Source organism: Patagioenas fasciata, chromosome 1 (assembly GCF_037038585.1).
Source record: "Patagioenas fasciata isolate bPatFas1 chromosome 1, bPatFas1.hap1, whole genome shotgun sequence".
Taxonomy (NCBI): domain Eukaryota; kingdom Metazoa; phylum Chordata; class Aves; order Columbiformes; family Columbidae; genus Patagioenas; species Patagioenas fasciata.
In genome coordinates this window covers 13,035,470-13,059,016 of record NC_092520.1, presented here as the reverse complement: position 1 = coordinate 13,059,016, position 23,547 = coordinate 13,035,470, and the positions used below count along the sequence as shown (strand labels likewise).

The 23,547-nt window shown below is 48.5% G+C and overlaps 1 protein-coding gene across 2 annotated transcripts in view; it reads right to left on the bottom strand.

Annotated features, from left to right (window-relative positions):
• AMOTL1 (angiomotin like 1) overlaps nt 1-21,975 on the bottom strand; it is an 87,717-nt gene extending 65,742 nt beyond the window's left edge. The window contains exons 1-4 of one of the 2 annotated variants that reach the window (XM_065832383.2): nt 21,717-21,975; nt 14,182-14,477; nt 4,858-4,993; nt 2,197-2,247 (exon numbers count right to left, since the gene is read on the bottom strand). In XM_065832383.2, the coding sequence (XP_065688455.2) occupies nt 2,197-2,247; nt 4,858-4,942 (136 nt within the window). In that variant the 5' untranslated portion in view covers nt 4,943-4,993; nt 14,182-14,477; nt 21,717-21,975. The remainder of the gene's footprint in view (nt 1-2,196; nt 2,248-4,857; nt 4,994-14,181; nt 14,478-21,716) is intronic. The other variant, XM_065832374.2, reaches the window with a different exon arrangement.
• Between the last annotated feature and the right edge of the window lie 1,572 nt (nt 21,976-23,547).

The following is a 23,547-nucleotide window of genomic DNA, read 5'->3' as shown; positions in this document are numbered from 1 at the left end:
CCAGCCAGGAGGGAGGCAAGAGGAGAGATCAGTTTTCCTTTACTTGTTCTGTAATCTCACAGCCTTTGTATGTCTTGTCTACCTTGGATAGAGCAATCCCATCTTGTGCTATGTTTGGAAGGCAGAGTGGAAATGTAAGGGGATACAAGCGCTGGTTTGAATAATCTTTTCCAGACTGAGGGATGTCTGATACTGCTGTGCAGAGGAAAACGGTGTCCAGGGAGCTCCTGCTGCCTCTCAGATGGGAGTGGGGCTGTGCAGAAACACTGGGAGGTGCCACACACCACCTCAGGAGGCAATGGACCACACTGGACCGCACAGACTGTTTCTCCATTAACAGGAGGAGGATGCCAGGAAGCTGGTTGTCCTGTGTTTCAGCTCTGATCTCTGCCCCTCCAGGGTCCTGCCCCTTGACCAGGGGTCACCACAAGCCTCATTTTGCACATCTAAAACATCTGTTTAGCTGCTAATGCATTTCTTTGCTATTCAACTGAAACCAACTAAATCTTGTTGTTTGGGAGAGGAAGCTTGTTCTTTGTCACAGAATGCTTTGCTGAAACTCACAGGCTTTGCCAAGGTTAGGAGAAATAGGCATGTGTCACTGAGCGAAGGCACTGCTCAAGGGATAAGTTGAGAAAGATCAAGAACAAAAGGAGCTAGTGGAAGCTATGTCACAGAAAATGCACTTTAAAGTTACTTGACTTATTTTAACTGCAAATGGGTAATGAATGAGGCAGCCAAGGAAAGGCTCTTGGCTTTATTCACACTCCCTGTTAGGCAGTCCTCTGAGTGAATGCATGTCAGAGCAGCCTCTATCCTGACACCAAGTGGAGAGCGCTCACAAAGACTCCTTTAAAATATGACCAAGTGTATGACACTGCCAGAGGGCAGCTGCCAGCCCCACAACCCCTTCTAGTGCCATTGAGGCATCATACGGTTCATAAACAATTTTTGCATTTATAGGATTTTTTTTCAAGAACCTGGCTTTTAGCAGCAGAGTTCTACAGCAGAGATAGTTACATATGACATAAATCAGCATTCTAGGCTCCTGTAATTTTACCCTATTACCTCAAGTTTCCACCAGTGCCACATGTGGTGATCAGTCTGGTGGCTGCACATGAACCATCCCTACTGGGGGCAAAGTGTGTTTCAAGATCAGAGGGGAAGTCACAGAATCACAGACTTGTTGAGGTTGGCAGAGTTCTCTGGAGATCCAGAGATCCAACCATGTGCTCAAACAGGGCCACCTAGAGCTACTCACCCAGAACCGTGTCCAGACAGCTTCCAAATGTCTCCAAAGATGGAGAATTCATTGCCCTGAAAGTGAAGCATGCTCTTTTCCTGGGAGGAAGGGCTGGCGCTCGGCTGTGTGAGGTGATGGGCATTGTAGAGTGTTGGAGTGGTCCCACCATGCTGCCGAAGAGCAAGGCAGGGTGCAGAGACCTGAGCCCAGCATCTCTCCTGACACATCTAGTTCCCAGTTTCCAGTATGCTCCATCTCCAGCCTTCACCCATTTCTCAGGAGGGGCTGGGGGCTTGATTTCTTCCCAGCACATCAGACCTCCAGGACTGACTGGCCAGATGCCTTCCTGCAGAAGTTTCCCATCATGCGGCTCAATTTCTTACCCTCACCTTACCTTCAGCACCTCTAACTCATCCAGAGAAACACACCTTTCTAGACCTTGGCCCTGGGATTAAGGGGAGACTGCTGCCAGGTAGGCGCCCCCTACAGATTCAACCTCTGAAACCTTCAGTTTCACATGCCCATTTGAGTATCTGACTCTTCACTCTCACTTTACACACCTCTGGTTCTGCCTCCTGGGAGATAAGACACCTCATCATGTTGCAGAGCACCAGAAAGTCACAGAAGCTCCAATATCAGTCGACAGACTAAGCCTTACACCCCCCAGGCAAGAAGCAGCAGCATCTGAGAGCACTCTGCACCAGGAAAGTGACAGCTTCTCCCCCAGGGAAAAGAAATCTGCATCAATTTAACAGAGAAATGTACTAAACACTCAAGCGTCAAGCTGTCCCATCCCTCAGATGGGTGGCATTCAAAAACATCACAGAAAGGAGGCACTGGTGATGATAAATTTATGCAGCGGAAAGCATTCAGCAGCTGCCCTGCGTCTTAAACCATCTCCTAACTACTCTACATAGGACAAAAGTAGGAAAATGTATCACACATGGACTTACCCAGCTGATCCAGAGCAAAGAGGGCTGGGGCACCTTCGGATTGCTCATTGTCTGAGGGAAGAAGAAGAAATGTTCAGAAAGGTCAGCTGGAGAGGGGGATGTGGAGAACTGGGCTGATAATGCTGTGTTAATCACACTGCAGACAAGTCCCTGCTCATCTTGTTTCCCTTTCATCCCTGACAACCTTCATATGTGCGTGGTGTTTTATGTTTGTTTGTGGTGTTTTTTGTGTGCTGTTGTTTTTAATCTAGCTATTATTGAAAAACCTGGGAATCAGCTCAAGTGTGACACTTGGCAGGATGACCACTTATCCTCTCTTCAGCATCACTGCAGAGCAAGGGCTCTGCCATCCTGTCCCTTCCCGTGCTGGGATACCCCCAGGCCGTGCTCCCCTTTTCGGCCATGCCACAGCTCTCCGCTCCCTTTCCTCCTCTTACCCGGTGCTCAGGACCATCCTGCCCACAGCAAAGCTTCCTTGTGTGCCAGAGTTTCCTCCAACAACAGCAGCTGGAGTCAGTTTAATTAGCAGGAGTGGGAAGATGCTCTGTTTGAGATTTTTCAGGGGCTGACCAAACTCTTGAGTCATCGGACAATATTGCAGGAGCTCAGTGCCTGTGGCAGGTTGGACCATGGGCTCTGGAAACCCCTGAGCTGGTGGCATCTCTCACCGAAAGCTTGTGGGAGATTATTTTGGATCCCAAGTCCAACTCCACCATGAGCCCATGTATTCTTGTCTGCTCCCAGCTGCAGAGCACAGGGCACATGGATCACTCACTGCCAGAAAGACCCGCAACCACAGAGGAGCATGTGGCCAGGTGGTAAATGCCATTTGTGCCTTGGAGCTGGTGGGGCTTTTGTTATTTTCAGACATTTCTTGCAAAATCAAAATGATGCTGAATTCAAAAAAACTCAATTGAATTAAAAAAAAATGTAGAGGGTGGGGGGTCTTTATGTTGGTTTGGGGAGTCTTTTTGGTGGTTTTTTTGTTTGTTTTTCTTTCAGGTTCGCGGCATTTGTTCAGTGCATGGGTTAGACTAAAAAGCCTTTTCATCTGGAATCTGTGGACTGTTTCTAGGGAATTCAAGGAGGATGTTTAAGAAGGGCATGTGCATGACACTATACAGTAATCAATACCTGTGACATTTCTAAGACATCTTGACCCCCCACTGTAAAATGCTGTTAGGCCCATCAGTTTGAAAAAGCTGTGAGACCTTAGTGTAGGATAGCAATGGGCTGCGTACAAAACCCAGTGCATACCCACATCTAACTGGTTTGGATTTTTATAACCTCCTGACAGCAGCAACTCTGCCCTCCTGTGCTTTACAGAACCAAGCACAGTGGGATCCTGAACTCGACAGGCATTTGACTACTACACCTATAAACAGTAACACAGACCACACATATGGCGAAGATTAAAAAAAAAAATAACAGAAGCAGAGTCTGTTCTAATGGGGAAAAAGGTTGGACTGCAGCAGACATCCCTGTGCTGGTCCCTTGGAGCCACCCTGGGCCGGGCACTGTAGAAGCAGCAGACATGCTGTCATGAGGATGCCACCCAGTGGTGCTGGGCTGGGGACATGGAACCCAGGGCTGCTGGGCTCAAAAGTGTGAACCTCCTTATTTAATTCAGCTCTTGTGGAAAAGGAGACGATGCCACATCTCAGACTGTCTCCTTCCCCAGGCATCAGGGCTATCAGCAGGAAGCTGAGGGAAACAGATGGAGATAAGCGAAGCATTTTACCAGAGCAAAATGTTTCCGTTCCCAAGGTGCTGTCATCTGGGGGGCTGTGGGTTTGTTTCGGTTTTAGTCTGGGGCACAGCTTGTCCCAGGCAAACAAACAGTTTTGCCCAAGGAGGGACAGCTTGTGCTGAGCTGGAGTACGGGGACCTTCAGTGACAAGGAGCTGGGGCTGAGCAGGGAGCACATGTGGCTGCTTCTGCCAAATTTTCGAACAGGGATTAAGAAACAAATCACAGCAGCTGGTTGGAAAATAGGTAGAGATGAACTAATAGAGGAAATACATCTGCTGGCTGTTTCCCACTGTATCTGCCCCAAGTGCTTTCCTGAGACTGGCAGTTTCAGGAGAGCGATGGACCCCCTTGGGCTGGGAGGTCTTGTGTCATGCCAAGGCAGGCTGAAACCCTGACTGGTCCTGCACAGGGAGCCCCAGCTGGGGCAGCCCTTGGCCCTCCTGTCACAGCTGGGACAGCATGTCTCCCTGGAGCCATCCTAATTTGTCCCACGCAAATATGATTGAAGAGAGAAGGGGGTGTTCTACCAGGTCTCCTCCTTACTCCTCCTCTGGCCACTGTCATCTGCAGAGTCCTGCTTGTGGAGAATGAGGGTGGTCACACCTAGCACAAGTGGCATACCAGCTTGGCAAAAGGTGGGTATTGACTTTTTTAGTTTTTTTGGCAAAAGGCCACTCCAGAGGAGGAAGTGAAGCCACAGATTACTTGCCTGTGTCAGTGTGCCAGCTCCTGACAAGACACTGCATTTTGGGTCAGATCTTTCCCACCTCCATACTGAGTACTGCCTTGCTCTGGACACAGCCCAGCAACACCCCTGGGACAACTGTAAGCACAGTGAAGGCAGCAGCACATCGGGGAGGCTCCCAGCACATTCACTGGGTGGATTAAAAACTAGCAGTCGTGTCCTACCTCCTTTCACACTGGCAAAGGGATGGATTCCACCATGAGACAACCAGTTGGTTTCATCCAGCTTCCAGTTTTCACCAGGGTCCATCTCTGATCTGCAGCATCAAAGATCTGCTTGCAATGCCTCCTGCCGCTCTCTCTGGGGAATAACCAGAAGATACTCTGAGTGCTTGTAGTGATCTGTACCTGGCCTGCTGCTGAGAAGTTTCCCTCAGGAGAGGAAACTTTGTTGTCAAATTTCAGGGAAAAAAGAAGAAAAAAAATTATAGCTCACAGGGGACTACTGGGCCAAGAAATAGCTGACTCTGCCAAGCTTTGACTTATCACATCAGGTCTCCCTGCTGTGTCAAAAGGCCACTGATAGTTGGACCTCTTTCGTTTTCTGCTGTCAGTCTGACCAATGTTGAGAAATTCCTAATCCCTCACAATATTTTCAGAGATGGGGTTTTATTTCTGAGCAGGGTGACGTGCCTCGAGGGTGTCCATTTGGGACAAGTGTCTCAGCTCCATGTGCACAGCCTGCCTGAGCCCTGGGGTCCCGGCTGGTGAGGGGCCCTTGTTTCCAGTCCCAGACGTGCCATGAGCAGGAGCTACAGGCTGGGAATTACCAGTTGCACATCACAAGCCGATGCTACCACTGGCCACTTGGCTCTTGCAGCATCCCTGGCCCTGGCCAAGGAAGGATGGAGATTACCAACCAGTTAAAGCTGGAGCTTCTGACCCCAAAAACTCCCTTTCTGGCCATTTGGTGCTACGTACAGGTTTGCTGAAGCTGGGAGTCCATGGGAGTCATTTTCCCTCCCTGATCGCTTGGACCTGTGCATCTCTAGCAGGATAAGCACACAGGGGCATTTCAGCTGTCCCTAAATTTTCAGGATTGCATGTATTTGGGAAGGAATAGAGTATTTTCAGTATCACCAACCTCTAATTTATCAAGAAAGCACACACCAGTGTTCAGATACAATAAGAAGTTACTGCAGAGCTTTTTTGCCTCTTCAGAAAGATTGTGGAGTCATAGAATCACTTTGGTTGGAAGAGACCCTCAAGATCATAGAGTCCAACCATTGACCTAACACTGTCACTAAACCACATCTCTAAGAACCTCATCAATGCATCTTTTAAACACCTCCAGGGATGGTGACTCCACCACTTCCCTGGGCAGCCTGTTCCAATGCATGGTGCTGAAGAGGAGGTGACAACAAAGACTTTCCCTAACATTCTCTGAGCCAAACCTGGACCCCAAATGGCACTGATGGAGCTGGTTTCATGGTGAGGTGAGTCCCCTGGGACCTACCACACTGGAAGCCCCTGATTCTCACCGTCACACCAACACCATTTCCTTAGGAAACAAGGCAGAGAAAGAGACGGATGCGCCTTGTCTCCATGAGGAAGTGAAACCCGGCTGATCCACACCGTTGCATTTCCCAAGCACTAGCACACCCCAACCACCATCCCATTGGAGGGAGATGCCAGATCTGGGGGGTCTTGGGAAGGGTCAGCAGCCCCAGATCCCCCATGTGGACGTATCACCCTGCTGGCTCCCAGCCCCAAGCCCTGCTCCAGTGTGCTGCTGGGTCTCACCAGGGTGAATCATGGCAGTGCTGGTGCTTCTCTGGCCAGACAGACCTGTGAAAGGTCATTTCATCCGGTCTCTTGCCCAACACCTAAATTACATAGAATTAAATGCTTATGTGAATACGTTTGCTGAGCAGCAAACAGGACCAGTCAGTGCCACAAGTCGGTGGAGCTTGCCTGGCATTTTTTGGTGTAGTAAATTCACCCAAGACTCTGGGTGAATTTGGGTTGAATATGTAATGAGTTTTATCTGAATAAGAAGAAAAAAAGTTCTGAGAAAAGCTGCAAGGTTCCATTTTGACATTTTAAAAATGAAACATTTCTTCTTGTTCTTTCAAATAAGGTTTTTAGTTTGAAAGTGACCTAGTTTGATTTTCTTTTATTTTTCTTCTTTTTCTCAGTAATGAAAAGAACTAAATAATCTCAAACCAGAATGGCTCATGCAATGCTTATGAAAAGAAATCAAAGAAGAAAAGAAACATACTCCTTTAGGGAGTGACCCAAACCAAAAAGTATTTCCAGTTTTTCCATTCAGGCACTGAAACGAAAAATCTATTATTTGTAGAGCACCACTACTGAAAGGCATCTCATCAGTGCGTATTGCTGGCAATTTATTCTTTCCACCTGCCAAGGGAGAGGTTTGTCTGCAAGTTCAATAAAAGTATAAGAGAGAAAGAACAAAAGGACAATTTGTCAGCGTAGTGCAGAAGATAAAATGGCTTTTCCATCTTCACCGATTTCTATGAAAGATGACAAAAGCAAACCTCCAGACCTCAGCTCTTTGCCCACTGTCCCCATCTGTTCAGAATCAGATAGACATGAGGTCACGTAGAGACGAGTCCTGAGCTCCCATCACAAAGGAGATTAATTGCAAATATAAAACTTCTGACTTTACCAACATGTAAGGTCCAACCAACACTAGAGAAAGGAAAGGTCAGAATTTATTGAGGGCAATAATATCGGCAATGACAAACACCTGAAAGATCCTAAACCTCTGTCATTGCTGTAGCTTTGGGGCATCCACCGCTTCCTGCCACAGCAGAGCTTGGTGCCTGCAGAGGCTGGTGGTGTCAGGTCCATCACAGGATCAGGGGTGGGTTTGTGGTCCCTGTCTCACCATCTTGCATGCCACCCTCCAGTATGGCCAGGAGGATGGGACAGGAAGGAAAGGGATGGGTACGAGCACAACCAGGACCCATTGGCTACATTAACGTTCATCCATTAGACTTCTCCCTAAAATGCAAAGCTGAAGAAAGAGGCATTGCCACTCAGCCTGCTGTCTCATGAGGGCTGGGATTTATGCACCAGATGCTTGAAGCATTCAATCTTGTTGCAATCAAAACCTATTGCCTCCATCTTTTAAGAAGACAAATCAAATGTCAGATTTTCCAAAGCGCCTGCACCCAGATCCTGTGTTTAGTCCTCACCTAGGGCAGAGGAAGCTCATTTCACACACCTCCAGCTTCCCCCAGTCCTCTAAGAAAAAACAAGATGAGAAAAGACTTGACTCACATTCCTGCTGTATGTCATATCCTGTTACAATATAAAAAATAATAGGGGCTGAATGAACTAAGACCCCTTTCACTTCACAGCTTTCACTATACCTCAGTAACACCCACACAGATCACAAACCACTGTTCATTTTTGGCCTAACCTGCAAATCTCTTCCAAACTGCAGAATAAAATAGCTTAATATTGGAATGAACATTTCAGCAATATTTTACAACCCCTCTAATTTGCAAGAAATGTCTGTCAGTGGACAAGTCCAGTTAAACTCCTCTTCTGGAGGATTTCCAGTTGAAGACAATCTGCCAGGCAGCCTCTCAGGGCACTCAACAGCTGCACAGGGATTATTTCTTTTTTAGTACCATAAACTACAGAATTCACATGGCTAGAACAGCAGGAAAAGAAAAATTAATGACCTGAGACTAACACATACAGACAAGAGATTAAAGCATCAAACCCTAAATGCTCCAGCACACAGGGGCTCAATCTGGAGGACAAGAAGTTATCAGTGTTTGCCCAAGCATTGTCCTCAAAATCGGCTCTATCCACATGGCTCACCAAAACCAGGCACTGCTGAGCAGAGATGCAGATGCTTTACAGATGATCTCCCATTTTTCTGAGCTATCATGTCTCCTTGCATATGCTTCAACTTCAGAGCTCTAGCTGCATCCATCTACTTGACTGGGGGTAAAAATCGGTGACATCTTCCAGAAGGCACAGACTCAGCTATTTCTCCTCTCCTCCACAAGGAATGAAAGAGGGCACAGTTTCACAAGATGCTCAGTCCAATCTAAGCTAGGGATTGCTAGGGCTGGTGACCACCTAGAACTGGTGATAACCACACATTACCTGCTGGTCTGAGTACCCAAAACAGCACACAGGAGCCCTTTGCACTTAATGATTTGTAATCATGGAATGGTTTGGGTTGGACGGGATCCTAAAGATCACATAGTTCCAATCCTCCTGCCATGGGCAGGGACACTTTCCACTGGACTCGGTTGCTCGAAGCCTCATTCAACCTGGCCTTGAGCACTTCCAGGAATGGAGCATCCACAGCTTCTCTCGGCAACCTGTGCCAGTGTCCCACTACCCACACAGTAAAGAATTTCTTTCTTATACCTAATCTAAATCTTCCCTCTTTCAATTTAAAGCCATTAACCCTTGTCTTGTCACTACATATCCTGGTAAAAAATCACTCTCCAGCTTTCTTGTAAGCCACCTTTAAGCTGTCCTAAGGTCTCTCTGGCACCTTTTCTTCTCCAGGCTGAACAAACCCAACTCTCAGCCTGTCTTCACAGGAGAGGTGCTCCATCCCTCTCATCATCTTTGTAGCCCCCCTCCAGAGTTGCTCCAACAGATCCATGTCCCTATTATGTTTGGAGTCACAGAGCTGGACACAGGACTCCAGATGGGGTCTCACCAAAGCAGAGTAGAGGGGCAGAATCACCTCCTTTAACCTACTGGTCACACTTCTTTTGATTCAGCCCAAGGTATGGTTGGCTTTCTGGGCTGCAAGCACACGTTGCTGGGTCATGTTGAGCTTCTCATCCAACAACGTGCCCAAGTCTCTCTCCTCAGGGCTATTCTCAATGTTCTCCACCCAGCCTGTATTTGTGCTGGGATTAGAATCATATCCGACCTAAACCTCTCCTGGTGCAAATTGAGGCTATTTCCTCTTGTCCTATCATTTTTTACTTGGGAGAAGAGACCAACACCCTCCATGCTACAATGTCCTTTCAGGTAGTTGTAGACAGCAATAAGGTCTTCCTTCAGCCTCTTTTCTCCAAGCTAAACAGCCTCAGTTTCCTCAGCATGGTTTGCTCTTCATGAAGCCATGTTGGCTGTCACAAATCACCTCCTTGTTTTCCATGTGCCTTAGCATAGTTTTCAGGAGGATCTGCTCCATGATCTTGCTGGGTACAGAGGTGATACTGACTGGCCTGTATTTCCCTAGGTCTTCCTTTTTTCCCTTTTTAAAATAGGAGGTTATGTTTCCCCTTTTCCAGTCACTGGGACTGTCACTGGAGTACTACCACTTCTCAAATATGATGGATAATGCTTTAGCAACTTCATCTGCCAATACCCTCAGGACCCGCAGATACATTTCCTCAGGTCCCATGGACTTGTGCACCTTAAGGTTCCTTAGATGGTCTTGAACATGTTCTCCTGCAGTGGGCAATTCTTCATTCTCCCAGTCCCTGCCTTTGCCTTCTGTGACTTGGGTGGTGTGGCTCGAGCACTTCCTGCTGAAGATGGTGGCAAAACACTCGTTGAGTACCTCAGCCTTCTCCATATCCTGGGTAACCAGGTCTCCTCTTTCCTTCCAGAGAGGGCCCACATTTTCCCTAGTTTTCCCTTTATCACTGATGTACCTATAGAAGCTTTTCTTGTTGCCCTTGACATCTCTGGCCAGATTTAATTTTTTAGGGTTTTAGCTTTCCTAATCTGACCCCTGGCTGCTCAGATAATTTATCTGTATTTCTCCTGGGCTACCTGTCCTTGCTTCCAGCCTCTGTAGGGTTCCTTTTTGTATCTGACTTTGTCCAGGAGCTCCCTGTTCATCCATGCAGGCCTCCTGGCCTTTTTACCTACTTCCTCTTTGTCGTGTTGTATCACTCCTGAGCTCAGAGGAGTGACCCTTGAATATTAACGTGCTCCCTTGAGCCCTCTTCCCTCCAGGTCTTTTTCCCATGGTATTCTACCAAGCAGATCCCTGAAGAGGCTTAAGTCTACTCTCTGAAGCCCAGGGTAGTGGTCTTTCTCTGAGCCCTCCTTGCTGCCCTAAGGATCCTGAACTCCACCATTTCATGATCACTGCAGCCAAGGCTGCCCCTCAGCTTCACATTCCCCACCAGCTCCTCCTTGTTGATAAGAATGTTTGTGAATGTGAGGCTCATCCTGTCTGTCTATAGAGGGTCTCATCTGCTTGTTCTTCCTGGTTGGGCGGCCTGTAGCAGACCCCCACTGTAATGTCACCTGTCCCTGCCCTCCTTTAATCCTGTCCTATAAGCTCTCGGTCGACTCCTTATCCATCCTCAGGCAGAGCCCCCTGCACTCCATCTGGTGATTGACACAGAGAGTGACACCCCCTCCTCATCTCCCCTGCCTGTTCTTCCTCAAAAGTCTGGTTACTTTCGTTCCAACACTGCAGTCATAGGAGCCATCCCACTACATCTCCATGATGCCAATAAGATCACAGCCTTGCAGGCATGTGCACATCTCTGACTTCTCTAGTTCATTCCCCATGCTACATGTGTTTGCATAGAGGCATTTAAGTTGGGCCCCTAATGAAGCTGGTTTATCCGCTGGAGTGGATGGATTTTTTTTTGTGCTGCTCTTCAGGTGCTTTCCTGCTGACTGTGGTCCTTCTCCAGGCTATGGGCATCTATTGATGGCACAGACATCAAATTGGTAGGAGTGGGATGACCTGAGGTTCCCTTCCCCCAGCAACTTTAGTTTAAAGCCCTCTATCTTTGTTTGTTTAGATCAACAACCTTTCCAACCCCTTGTAGCACCCAAGGAGAGCTCGTGTGAACCCTTCTGAGCAGGATCTGGCCTGGGGGAATTGAGCAGCACAGAGAGTGCACAGCTGATACCTGAAGAGCAGAGCAGCCCTGACACACACCATCACAGAGCCTGGTGACAATGCCAGGGTGGGTGACTCTGCAGAGCCACCAGCAGCATGTTGCAGCCCAGTGTAAAGGAGGAGTCAGCATTGGTAGGGACTGAGGCAAGAGAAAGGCCTGCACAACAGCTAAGGTGGCCATCAGTGATGGGAGGTCTGGTAGATGGGGCAGTAGGGAGGACACCACGGGGAGTAGGGCTGAGTATCAGTTTGGCAAGGGAGAGTGGGACAGAGGAGACAAATCTCTGCTTCTACTCATGTTGCCAGCCCTACAGTGAGTGTTGGACATTGCCAGTGTGTTTTCCAGCAAAAGAGAGCACTGACCCTGACCTGTGCCTCCAAAAATCTTGTGGGTTTGGGATTGAAGTCCTCCAAAGGGATGAGGTGGGCAGCCAAGGCAGGACTGAGGATGAGGCAAGAATAAGGGAGATTGGTCCAGCTGGAGAAGAGGGAGAGAGCTTGGGAAGACTGTGGGAGAAGGTATCAGGCAGCAAGTGCTGCAGTAGTCACACACGGGATTAAATCCTGTGAGAGAGATCCCTTTCTCTGGGATCTTTCCCAGTGCTGTGCAAAAATACTGGGATAATGACAGAGCATTCCTCCCATCAGGCATGGGCTGGGAATGTCCAGGCTTATGCTCACCAAAATGGTATATACATCCTTAAAGTGTTTGCTCCAGCCCAGTCCTCACCAAAATGGTATATACATCCTTACAGTGCTTGTTCCAGCCCTGTCCTCACCAAAACACAGATTCTTTTCACTCCAAATTAGTCCAGAGAAGTTACACTATCCCCTGACCCTCAGTTTTCCTCAGAGCAAAGGACGAAAAGGCCATGCATGCCAAATCTGGGAGCAGTGTTGAGGTGAAGTGACATCACTTGGGCAAGCAGCGGCTGCTCTTGGGCAGGTACTGCTGCCCTGCAAAGGCATCGCCTCCACATCCGCCTCTCAGCAGCTGTTCAGCTCCCCAAGGGCAAGGTGAGAAGGGATGATAAAGTCTGACTGAGCCTTACAGAGCTGAGCAGGGCAGGACTGGGCCTTGGAGAGGGACATCACAAACCCGTGTAACCGAGAGCACAATGGCCACAGCAGAGGGCACAAGGTGATCAAGTGCTTCCCCTGTACCACAGAGCTCAGCCTGATGGCTGCCTTTAATCAACCACTGCTGTTCTTTATTGCCTTGGATGTAGTCTCCCTTAATTAGCCCAAAAGGTGACTAATGAGCTGTTCGTTAATGCCATTATTCAGAAAACTCAATTTGTATCTGATCTGAAAGAGGTTTTCTTAAAAACAGTGAGTTTCAGTCAGCTGGTACGGAATACTGTTACAAGTTAATTACAAGATCTCACGGCAGTTATCTTGAACCAATTAATATGTCATTAATCTGATCTTACGACAGCTAGTGGAGAAGCCCAGAGCCAAGAAACACCTGAAGGTTACACAGTCCCCAGGACAGGAGCCCTTTTTATAAAAGCTGCGGGTTTACACACAGCAGGCACATGTCAGGACAAGCTGCAAGTTGTATTGCTCGCCTTGCCCCGACGTATAAAAATATTTGGGAGTCAGGAAACACACAATATCCTCCAAAAGGACCCTTCCCAAAAGCACAGCTGCCGTCCCCCTGCCTCGGTTCAGAGCTGTGAGGATGGCCAGAGCGGGAAGAGGCTCAGGGCCAGGATCCTAGCATTGCTCAGGTACTGGTAAACCCTCTGTATGATGAAGCCCTTTTGGAGGACCTGTCCCAGTCTGGTCTCAGAGGAGATACTAGCAGGTGGGTAGTTTCAGGTCACCCACACTGATGGGAACAGATGTGAGAAGCTTCTCTATATCCCCTTGGACATAAAGGTAGGAGGCAAATCAATAAATACATCCCTATTTGTGTGCCATGATCTCATTTTAATGTCTCACCCCTAGCTAGGGACACACATCTGCACAGATACCCAGGAACCAGAACAAAAGCTTGAAACGCTTTGAAAGTATTAGCTTCTATTTCAGCCAAGCTCTTACTCTCACTGCTGAGCAAGGGTGCTCCCTGAAATGGTCCCGAAGGAGCTCACAAGCCTGTCTCAGCCATTCCACAGGCACAGCAGGATGCCAGGAGCCACCTCGCAGCACTCCAGAATCACTGGTCTCATGACAAAGTACATGAGATGCTGGGTGCACATGTTGACCCAGATTTGGGGTGTGTTCATACCAGCAAGGTCCTCCTAGTTATCACGTGGAATAAAACTTCTCTTTCTCACTCCTCTGGTTTTATTCCAAAATCAGCAAATTGAATTGCAACTCAACAGTTCAGATGTTAAAGCACTTGAAGCAAAGCCTGTGTATTCCTTTGTGTCTGTCGCACCGTTTCTGTGCTAAACTAGCAATACCAAACACCACTGCAAGTCATTTCTGCCAGTTATCTTCCCAGGCAATTAGCTGCCAGGTTATTTTAGCCATAACAACCACTTATCTATTTAAGAGAGGATAATTTCTCTGCTCTGTTTCTTTGACTTCTCAGAAAACACATGACTACCTTTTTTATTTTCTTTTCATTCATAGCAGAAAATGTTCCCGTTCCACTCTTGGTTTGAACAAGATCTTTCAAAACCCAGTAAAATAGAAATGGTAAATCTTACCTGACAAAACACCTATGATTTCTCTGGCGACAAAAAGTGTCCGTGCCTTGGTGCTGCAAGACCAAAGTTTTCTTGGGGAGAGGTTTGTCCTCTGTTGGGTAAGGGCTCCACAAAAACTATGCAGCCGTTGCCTGGACTTGCTTTGGTTTGGGTAGGTAAGTCTCGGGAATTCAGCTGTTCTTTTGTTCAAAGAGCTTCAAAATGCTCTACACCACCTATCGGCATTATGGTTCCCGAAGGTATGTGAGGTATGTGTTTGTCTTCCTGAGTCATATAATTATCTTTGGGAAAGTAACCTGCAGAAGCACAGCAAAGGAAGAAAACAAAACAAAACAAAACAAAAATATCTGGCCAGGTAAATCCCTCAATGGTCAGCAGTAGCCCTGCAAAGAGATCACCTTGAACAAAGTCTTTGTTAATTCATTTGTTCTACATGGTAGTGGAGATGCTGGGCTGTCCTCTTTTGTTCCTGCCTTCCCTGGCAGTTTGCAACAGCATGTGTGAGAAGGAGCAGCACAGTCTCAAAAGCAGCCACAGCACTGGAAGAGCTGAAGCTCAGTGGGTTGCACAGGTTATGGGGTGGGCGCTGGCCAGGAGGAAAGGTAGGGGGAAATAGTCCCTGATGACTACTGTGTATGGAGGCTGAGTCATCGGTGATACAGGTTGAAAAATGCCATGATGCAGCACTGTCTGGGCTAGTTATATCTTGATAAGGATGACGGATGTCTTTCTGGGTTTTCCGTTGAATCAGAACCACCTGGGGAAAAGTAACACCAGGAAAGGGATTTCTGCCATGATCAAATGCCACCTCAGGCAGTCTCAAAAGAGGAATAGATGCCATGAGAGAATGGGATACCACATAAGTGAGCTTCCCCGAGAAGCCCCTTGCGCCAAGCATAAGGGAAGAGAGAAGGCTGAGAATGGAGAACAAACAGGGAAGGGGTCCTTGGTGACACCATCTTCTCACAAGGAAGAATATAGGTTTACCATGGAGTAAACAGCTCCAGCAGATGTTCACACCCTGCAAAGTCTAGTCAGAGTTGCCAGTTTCCCCCCAATGACTTATAACAAAGATCTCAGAAGTGAAGCTCCAATTCATGCATGACAGCAGCAAGCTCACTTGAGCGTAGGCAGTCCACACACCTGAGGTTGATGTGAATGGATTTTGCTCCATCTCCCAAAAGACCAGCTCCATCCATCACATCTCTTGACAGCTTACAGCACTCAGAATGTGATTTAAAAATTATGAGCTCAGCTGTGAAGGACTTCCAGCCAACAGGTTAGACAGAAAAACTCATACCTGGGAGGCAAACAGCTGCCATTCCCAGGACCAGGAGGGTTTCACCCACGTGCACTGAACGACAAAGAGAAATGTGCTGTGCAGCCTTCGAGCCAGCTCTGATTGGTGGCCTTTGCTTTTTCCAGCTGGTGCTGTTTTATCCCCCCATCCCAGCTTTGGCCAGCATTTCTTGATGCCTCTGACACTATCTGGCCATGCTTGACACCTTTGTGTAGCGTGAGCAGGTTGGGATGCTGCCAGGCATGAGATGGGTTGCAGGCTGCCTATGTATTTAAGAAGCCAGCAGGTCCAGGAGCAGCAGATATCAGCTGGGGAGCAAAGACCCTCAAAGACTCTGCGTTCCCACAGCTCCTCCAGAGGCATGTCTCAGCTCTGGCCACAAGTGAAAAAGCATCCAAGCTCTTACCAAAGAGGCATTTTGGAGACTGCTAGCATGGTGTCAACTGGTGCCAGATGTGGTAGAAGCTGGTGTGTTGGGCAATAAAAGATTCAGTCTGTGCCACTGCCTGTGCACATATGAGGAGCTGAGAGGAGCCCTGGCTGTGCTGGGATGTCCCAAGGCCATCCTCACATTCACCAGAGCTGCAAAGCAACAGGAGCAGCCCCAGCGGTGCTGAAGGTCTCCTACCAAACCCCTGGGGTGCTGGTGCCACAGCACCCACCCTGAGGATGGGAATGCCCCAAGGCTTCTACTCTGGAGTGGGAGACACTTGGAGAAATCACTCGTCTTGGACAGAAGTCAACTGACAGACATATGTGCAATGAAGGCTTTGGACTAAGCTTGTTTTTTTTAAAAAAAAAAAAAAAAAGAATCTTACATAGTAGGCTTGTGATTCTAATGACACTGAGACCTGATGACTTTTCCAGGCCTGCTGACATGGGGCACACTCTTACTCTCCTCCCAGCATGTCCATGCAGGGCTGCAGTCGCCCCGTTGTGGCACAGGTTCATTCGCTCCTGCGCAGACATCCCAGGGAGCCAAAACCGCCTCCAGAGAGGTGATCAGCCAGTGCTCCACAGCTCTCACACTGTGAGTCATGATCTCCCAGCAGATTTACTGCCAGCAGCACCAATCTGCCTCCGAGACAAATGGAGTAGATGGTTGCAGCCCAAGCCAAGCTCCCAGGTGAGACAGGACGAGGTGGCGACAAGCAGTGTTGAATCTGCTGCAGAAGGATTTACACACAAAGGAGAGGTCTCTCATCTCTTCCCACCCTGTGCTGGGGACAGGGGTCAGAGCTGGATGTCACCAGTTTCCTGTCCCTTCTCTAGCAACGTTACCTGAGCCTTGCACCTGGGTGTCCTTGTCAAAACTGTCCCTCTCAGCTCATCCTGCTCTCCAGTTTTTCTAAACTGGTGTGGGAAAGGTCTTCACATTGGGGGCTGTCTTCTGCTAAACATCTGCCCACCTGCAAGTGCTGTACTCCTCCAAATGACTGGGCCGAATGGAGACAGGGGGTCATACCAGGCAATGGGATGAGGAAGTCCATGCCACTGTGGTTGGTAAACACTTTTTCCCAGGTAAAGCTTCCTGGGGTCCACCTTGCAGGGCAGCTCGGGGAAGAGCTGGGTGGGAGCTTGTCCACATCCCAAACACTGGTGGGTGTTTCACCGCTGTCTCTTGAGCAGCAGCAGAACCTCATGGCTGAGGGACGGTTTGTCCCCCTTCCCCATGCCCTGCACACATCATGCTCTCCCATTTAGTAACGCTGCTTAGTTACCTGTGCCGAGGAAGGGAGAGGAGGGAAGGGTGGCTGATGGGAGAAAGGAGATAAGTCCTGGGCCAGCTGCAGGCAGCGGGAGCCTCAGGTCACTTGTGGGGCAGGCAGAGGTGGGCAGTAGCTCTTGGGTTACTTGGTGGTGGAGGCTCAAAGCAGAGCTCTGTCTCATTAAGACCCTGACAGATACCACAGCCATAATGGTCATGATTTTCTCCCTGGAGAAGCACAAGAGCAGGCTGAGGAGGCTCCTTTCTCAAGAACCCAAGTATATCATTCACTGCAATTGAGGCTCAGGATCTCTGCTGGCAGATAGGAAACACTTCATCTTTTCATTTAAGTCGCAGTATTTCTCAGAGGAGCGAGTTAGACATGAAATATCTACCACTCTCTCTTCAGAGAAAGCTGCTTTTGGGGATGTCATTCTGTGCTAAACAAAATCAGAATTCTGCAGGGAAAAATAAAGAGGGAATCCAGCTGACCTCTCATTGAATGGCTTCCACAGTATCAGACAAGAGCAGAAAGGGGTTGGTAAGGCAGTAGTGGTGTTGGTGACTGTGAGATGAGTTACATGGCAAAACCAGACCTCAGTGGGCCATGTAAAGGATGCCTTGTCCTTCCCTCCTTGTCTGGCTGCATACAAGGGATATGGCATCTCACAGCTGGTCTGGCTCCTAGTCCATCCTCCCTCATTTCAGGTGCTAACCCAGCATCTTTCCTCCCAGCAGCTCACCCACACGTGCCTCTGACCTCCCCAGTCCTGTATTTCATCATCCAAGGGCAAGCCCATGCTCGCTCAGCCAGTACCTGACGTTCCTCTCCCTGTGCTGTGGGAGCGGGGCCACCCCAACCCCAGCTCCCAGTGAAAGACACTGGTGCTCAGGAGGGGCTGGTGTGGGGCCCCCAGGTCCCAGCCCACCATCTGGCTGGCCTTGTGGTACGCTTGTTGGACAGATGCACAGACGAATGCTCATTGGTTGTTTGGAAGAGGAAAGACTCATGTCTTGCTTGGGCAGCCTGGGATATTTAAGCAGACCAGGTGTGATCTCTGCCTCCAGGGTCAGTTGTGGCACAGACAACTAAAGTCTTGCCACTGGGATCAAAGAAACACATCCATCAGCCACTTTCTCCTGATTTTCTCCTGGCTCCCCACCCTTCTCTGAGAACTGTGCAGTGGGATGCTGTGGTCACATCCCACTCCACATCCTCTGTGGGTCCCTCCTCTAATTGCAGGAGGACCCAGATAAATCCAGGGCTCAGTGCCTGCTGGCACAGGGGGAGCCGGGGTTGCTCACTGGACATGAGGATGGCACAATTATAAGTCCCCACCACTAATTACACTGAGCAAGGGTTTGGCTACCAGTCGCAGATGTGAACATGCTGGAGGGCAAGTCCCTGTCACCAAGCCCCTGCCTCGCTCTCTTCTGTTCTTGTAAAAAATTAGATAAGACCTTGGTTTTGCTCCTCATCAGAACAAACCCCAAAGCTGAAACTTCTAAATGGCTCATAAAAGAGAAATGCCGTTTTCCAGCTAGGTCTACTTGCTGCTAAAGAAAACAAAACTGTCTCCACCATAAAAATATCGGCATTGCAGTGGCATTTGTTCCAGCTGAAATGTGAAGCACGCCAGCTCTGCTTCTCCTTTCACGTTACTGAGTATTCTTTACACTTGAGTTTTGTAGCAATAAGGGGCTTTTGATTTGTGCATGTTATTTAAACTCTCAGCAAGGAACCAATGTAACAATTATACACCTCGTTAACTGGTGATTCATGAGAGACTCTGACAAACACAGTGATGCCGTATAACCAGTATGAGCTATTGGTGAGGAACAACCGTGAAGAACATCTGCTCAGGTCAGTTATGGAAGAACAGCATCTAACAGGATGTGTCCAGCTGCATCCTGGAGACTGAGACACAGGGTGATTTAATCATCCCTTGAGGTAATACACAGCGAATTATTACTTTCACATGCACATTACTGAAAAATTAATCAGCAATCCAATGTTAGTGGGTAGCACTTCTCAAACGGAAACAGATCCAGGTGTGAGGCAAAAGAGAGACCTCCTCAGGTCAGCGATGTTCTACCTGTTGATTTCAAAACATGATGGACCCCCAGTTACAACAAAGTGAGGGGATGTGGATGTGGATAGCTCTATCTTTTTACTGTATGATACGCAATAATTGCCCTACATTACTTAATAGCCGAGAAGACGCCTCCTTTAAAACTGACATGTTTGTCATGCTGCCAATAAACTAAAAAACCTTCCTGTGGCTTTACCAGGCAGTTCAGCATAACAGTCAATCCTATCCACGTTCGTCACTATAGTTCTCTAATCAGAGATATCATAGATATGAACTCTTTCCAGAGGGTTGTTTAGGGTCTTTTTGCTACCACTCATAAATGAAGAATAAGCTTTAAATTCCATTAAATATTTTTTGTCTGACTCTCTCTCATCCAAAGAAAGTAACTGCTCTCAAGCCCTTTTCTGTTCTTGCTCCAACCTGCATGCTGTAAATGTGCCCATGGGGTCTGAGCAAATTGGAGGCACCTTCTAGGGCACTGAGGAATCGCATTGTTCTTCCCCAAAAGATGGTGTGACAGAGGGTGCTGTTTCCCTTTTGCCTCCTTCCAGTAACCACTTACCCCAAGCTCCCCTCAAAAAAACATGACAGCACTCCTGGATTCCCTCCCTACCCCAGTCCCTTCTCTCCCCACAGAACAGGCATAGTCCCCTGCAAAGCCACCTCCTGCTCTCCTGTGGGGACAGTGGATGTACAGCTTGGGTTATTTGAAGAGCCAAGAGTCACACTTTTCCTCCAAGACCTTTCATGAGAGAGGAAAACTTGCCCGTGTATTCTGGATGGGAATAGGAGAACAAATCTACCTCTTTTCTCCCATGAGCAAGCTGTAACAACTCGTTCTTGGCCATGTGCAGTTTGGACTGTGCTGGTGGGATTTCCATTGCTGTTTTTTCCCAGGCACTAAAGCCTTCACACTGGCCTCCACAGTTCTCTGAAGGGCTGTCGTTTGTGTCAGCAGTGGCCAGGACACAGGGAGGCCCCAGGGATGAGCCTGGTCCACCCAAAGCTTGCATGCAAGGGGTTCAGTAGTGACTGCCTGAGTCCCTGCTCCTACCCCACTGCCTCCCAGTTGCCAGGGAAATTGATACTTCCTTGGAAAATATAAACTAATTCTTTTTCTCTCCCTCTTTTTGGAAATGTACCACTTTCAACAAAACTTCTGCCAGGAAAAGTTTCTCAGGCTGGAAATTTTTGCCCATGTGTGGAAAAGCCACCTGGAAGGCACCAGCAGCTAGCGGTTAGGGCAGGGTGGTGGTGGGACCTCAGATGGCCTGTTTCAAATATGGATCTCAGACCTGAGCTTCCCACATCCTAAACCCCTTGGTTACAATATAAAGATGAGGTTTGGTCTTTCTGCGAAGTTGGGGAAAAAGGATTAGTCTGGAAAAGCATTTCTTCCCAGCCACAGCTCAGGCTGTTGTCCTCCCAGGGAATGGTCTCCACACGTTTCCTGTGATCCCTGCGTGTCCTGAGCCAAGACTGCACCATCCACGCTATGGCCCCTCTCTGCCACTCGGGTCTGGGAGACAAGAAGTGCTACAGCAGGTGTGTGACAGCCTACAGCTAGACTGAAATGCTGAGGTGATGGTTGTCCTGTGCTAGCTCATCTCAAGCCTTTCTGCCTACCCATGTCCTGCCCAGGCAGTAAAACACCCTCCGTGGCTGTGACTGCTTTTCCCTAACAGCATCAAATGACTCCACCCCTTGACAAACCCCCAACCAAACACGTTAATGTTAAAAATTCCATCTGTCTCAGCTTGTCCTGCTCACCAGTTCTTCTGAAATGGTGCGGGAAAGGTCTTCACACCAGGGCCTGTCTTCTGCTAAACATCTGCGCAGCTGCAAGCTCTGCGCTCCCCAAAATGAGCAGGGTGAATGGAGACATAGGGTTACACCAGGCAATGGGATGAGAAAGGCCATCCCCCTGTGGTGTGCAAATTCTGTCTGAAAACAGACGCTTTTTCCTAGGAAAGCCATTCTGGGCACCACCTCGCAGGGCAGGTCGGGGAGGAGCTGGGTGGGAGCTTGTCCACATCCCAAACACTGGTGGGTGCTGCACCCCTGGCTCTCGGGGTCAGGAAGGGAGAGAGGGGTGGATGGGAAACTGGCAGGGGGGGCTGCCACCTCCCCAGTATTTTGGTGAATCAAGCCCTTTGTTTTCATTGTTTTCCTTTACCAGCACCCAAAGTGGAAGCAGTCATTTCCAGCTCCATTCAACATTTTGTTTTGAACAGAACTTTACTTCTTCCCTTTGCAATTTTAATGACAAAAACAACAACAACAAAAGTAACATATATTTAAATCCACACCAGAGTGGGTTTTCTTTCCCCCTCTAGTTTGTCAGTTCAGCAGCCAAACCAAACATAGCCATCCCCACGCCTGCTCTCCAGGCACCACTGGATAAATAAATAACACCGCTCTCTTTCCAGCTTACCTTAAGGGGTTTCTCCTTACACTGCCGGCCGTATCCAGCTCTCCTGTGGTGAGTTTGCCCAGCACCAGCATCTCCTTCCGCCCCAGCTCTGGTGCTGCTCCACCTGCACAGCCATGGCTCAGGGGTCTGTGTTACAAAAACGAGCATCGAGCGGCATCTCTTGGGATGGGTTTCAAATCTACGTGGTGGTGGAGTTATTCCTGGCTCCTGTCGGCATGTGTGGGTGCAGGACTCAGTGCAAGGAGCTAACATGAGCCTTTGACATCACTGGTTAAATTTAGGGGATTAGCACAGTCCTAAAATGGTCTGGAGGAAAGCTGGGCAGGCAGGAGAGAGACAGCACCCTGCCACCGCCTCCTACCCCAGCACAAAACAGGAGGTGGAGCCAGCAGTTTCTGCACCAGCCCCACTGCTATGCCACGTCACCCCTTCAAAAATAGCCCCCCAGCAAGGTGCATGGTCTTCTGCTACAGCACAAAAGCAGACAGTGTCCTTGCCCTTGCCCATGGCTGGGCTGTAGGGCCCCTCCTGAAATCACATAGCCCCATGGAGCTCCGCTGGTCAGGGTGAAAGGTTGTGGGGTGACAGAAGCACTGGTGATGTGGGAGGAGAGGTAATGTCGAGCAGCTCCCAACCCACAGACTCCATCATGAACCTCCTGCAGCCACCGTGTCCCCTCTCCAGGAGATGCTGCAGCTCTCACTGACCAGCCCAGCTCCAAGGGGAGTGCACCTCCAAAGGAAAGGAACAGGGAACAGTCGCAAAAGAGGCCACTCCCCCTAAAAGATGAAAAGGAAACTCTAAAATCCAAGAGGAGTCTATGAATCCCAAGTCTGTCTGCCACTTGTAGAGGTGGGCAAGAAGCTGTAGCTGTGTAATTGCAGTTAAGGTCGGTTGTGGCACTCTCAGTACTTACAGAAGATTGTTTCTGGAGTTTATAGTCTCTTTCATGAACAGGTTACTTTTTCTCTCTTGATTCCTTGTTGATTCTTGCAAAAGCCTCTCTATTTCTTGTGTGAAGAAGAAACTATTATAATACCCTTGAGTTTTCACATACCTTCCATATGGAGATTGTGGGGCACCCATGTTTGACTTGACCAGAAGCAACATCTCTCTGTTTCTAAGCGTACCATCTTGCGAGAGCAACTGCCTTGTTTTGCTGCAGTCATGTGGCACCTGAATAACAGAGACCGGAGCATTTTGGGTGCGAGGAAGGAGCCACCTGTTTGCTTTCCCGAAGGAATAACTTTGCAGCCACCAAACAGCCGGTGAAATGGCAGCTGTGGGAAGAAACTAATTCCAAGCCACACCATGAGAAACAAGATAATCCTTAATTGCTTTCTCAGTACTTGTCCTCGGCACCTGCTAATACAAAAAGGCAGTGGAGCCGAGCAGGCTGATGGCCCTCAAGTCCATCCTCTTGTTTCTGACATTAATGATGCCTAAGAGTACACTAATGCAATCTGCCCGACAAGTTGTAGAGCTTATTAGTAGTATGATGATTTTTTTTTTTTTTTTTCAGATTTGAGTCAAATTTATTTGATACATGGAAGGGCTGCTGACAGAATTTCCACATTTCTCTTTCTTGAGGAAAATCATCACCATAGGTTCATCCTGTGAAGGTCCTCCATGCCCATGGGATGTGGAAGGCTCGAGTTTAGGGTATTCCCCAAACAGCAGAGCCCAGATGAGCCCTTATCAGCACTTCACAGGTGAATATGTTCACCACATCAAGGGGTGATGTGTTTCTCAAAAATCCGGAATAATTCTCGTTGCAAAATTCAGATACTTTCCACAGAAAAGCCCATGTTTCACTCTTGGGGCAGAAACA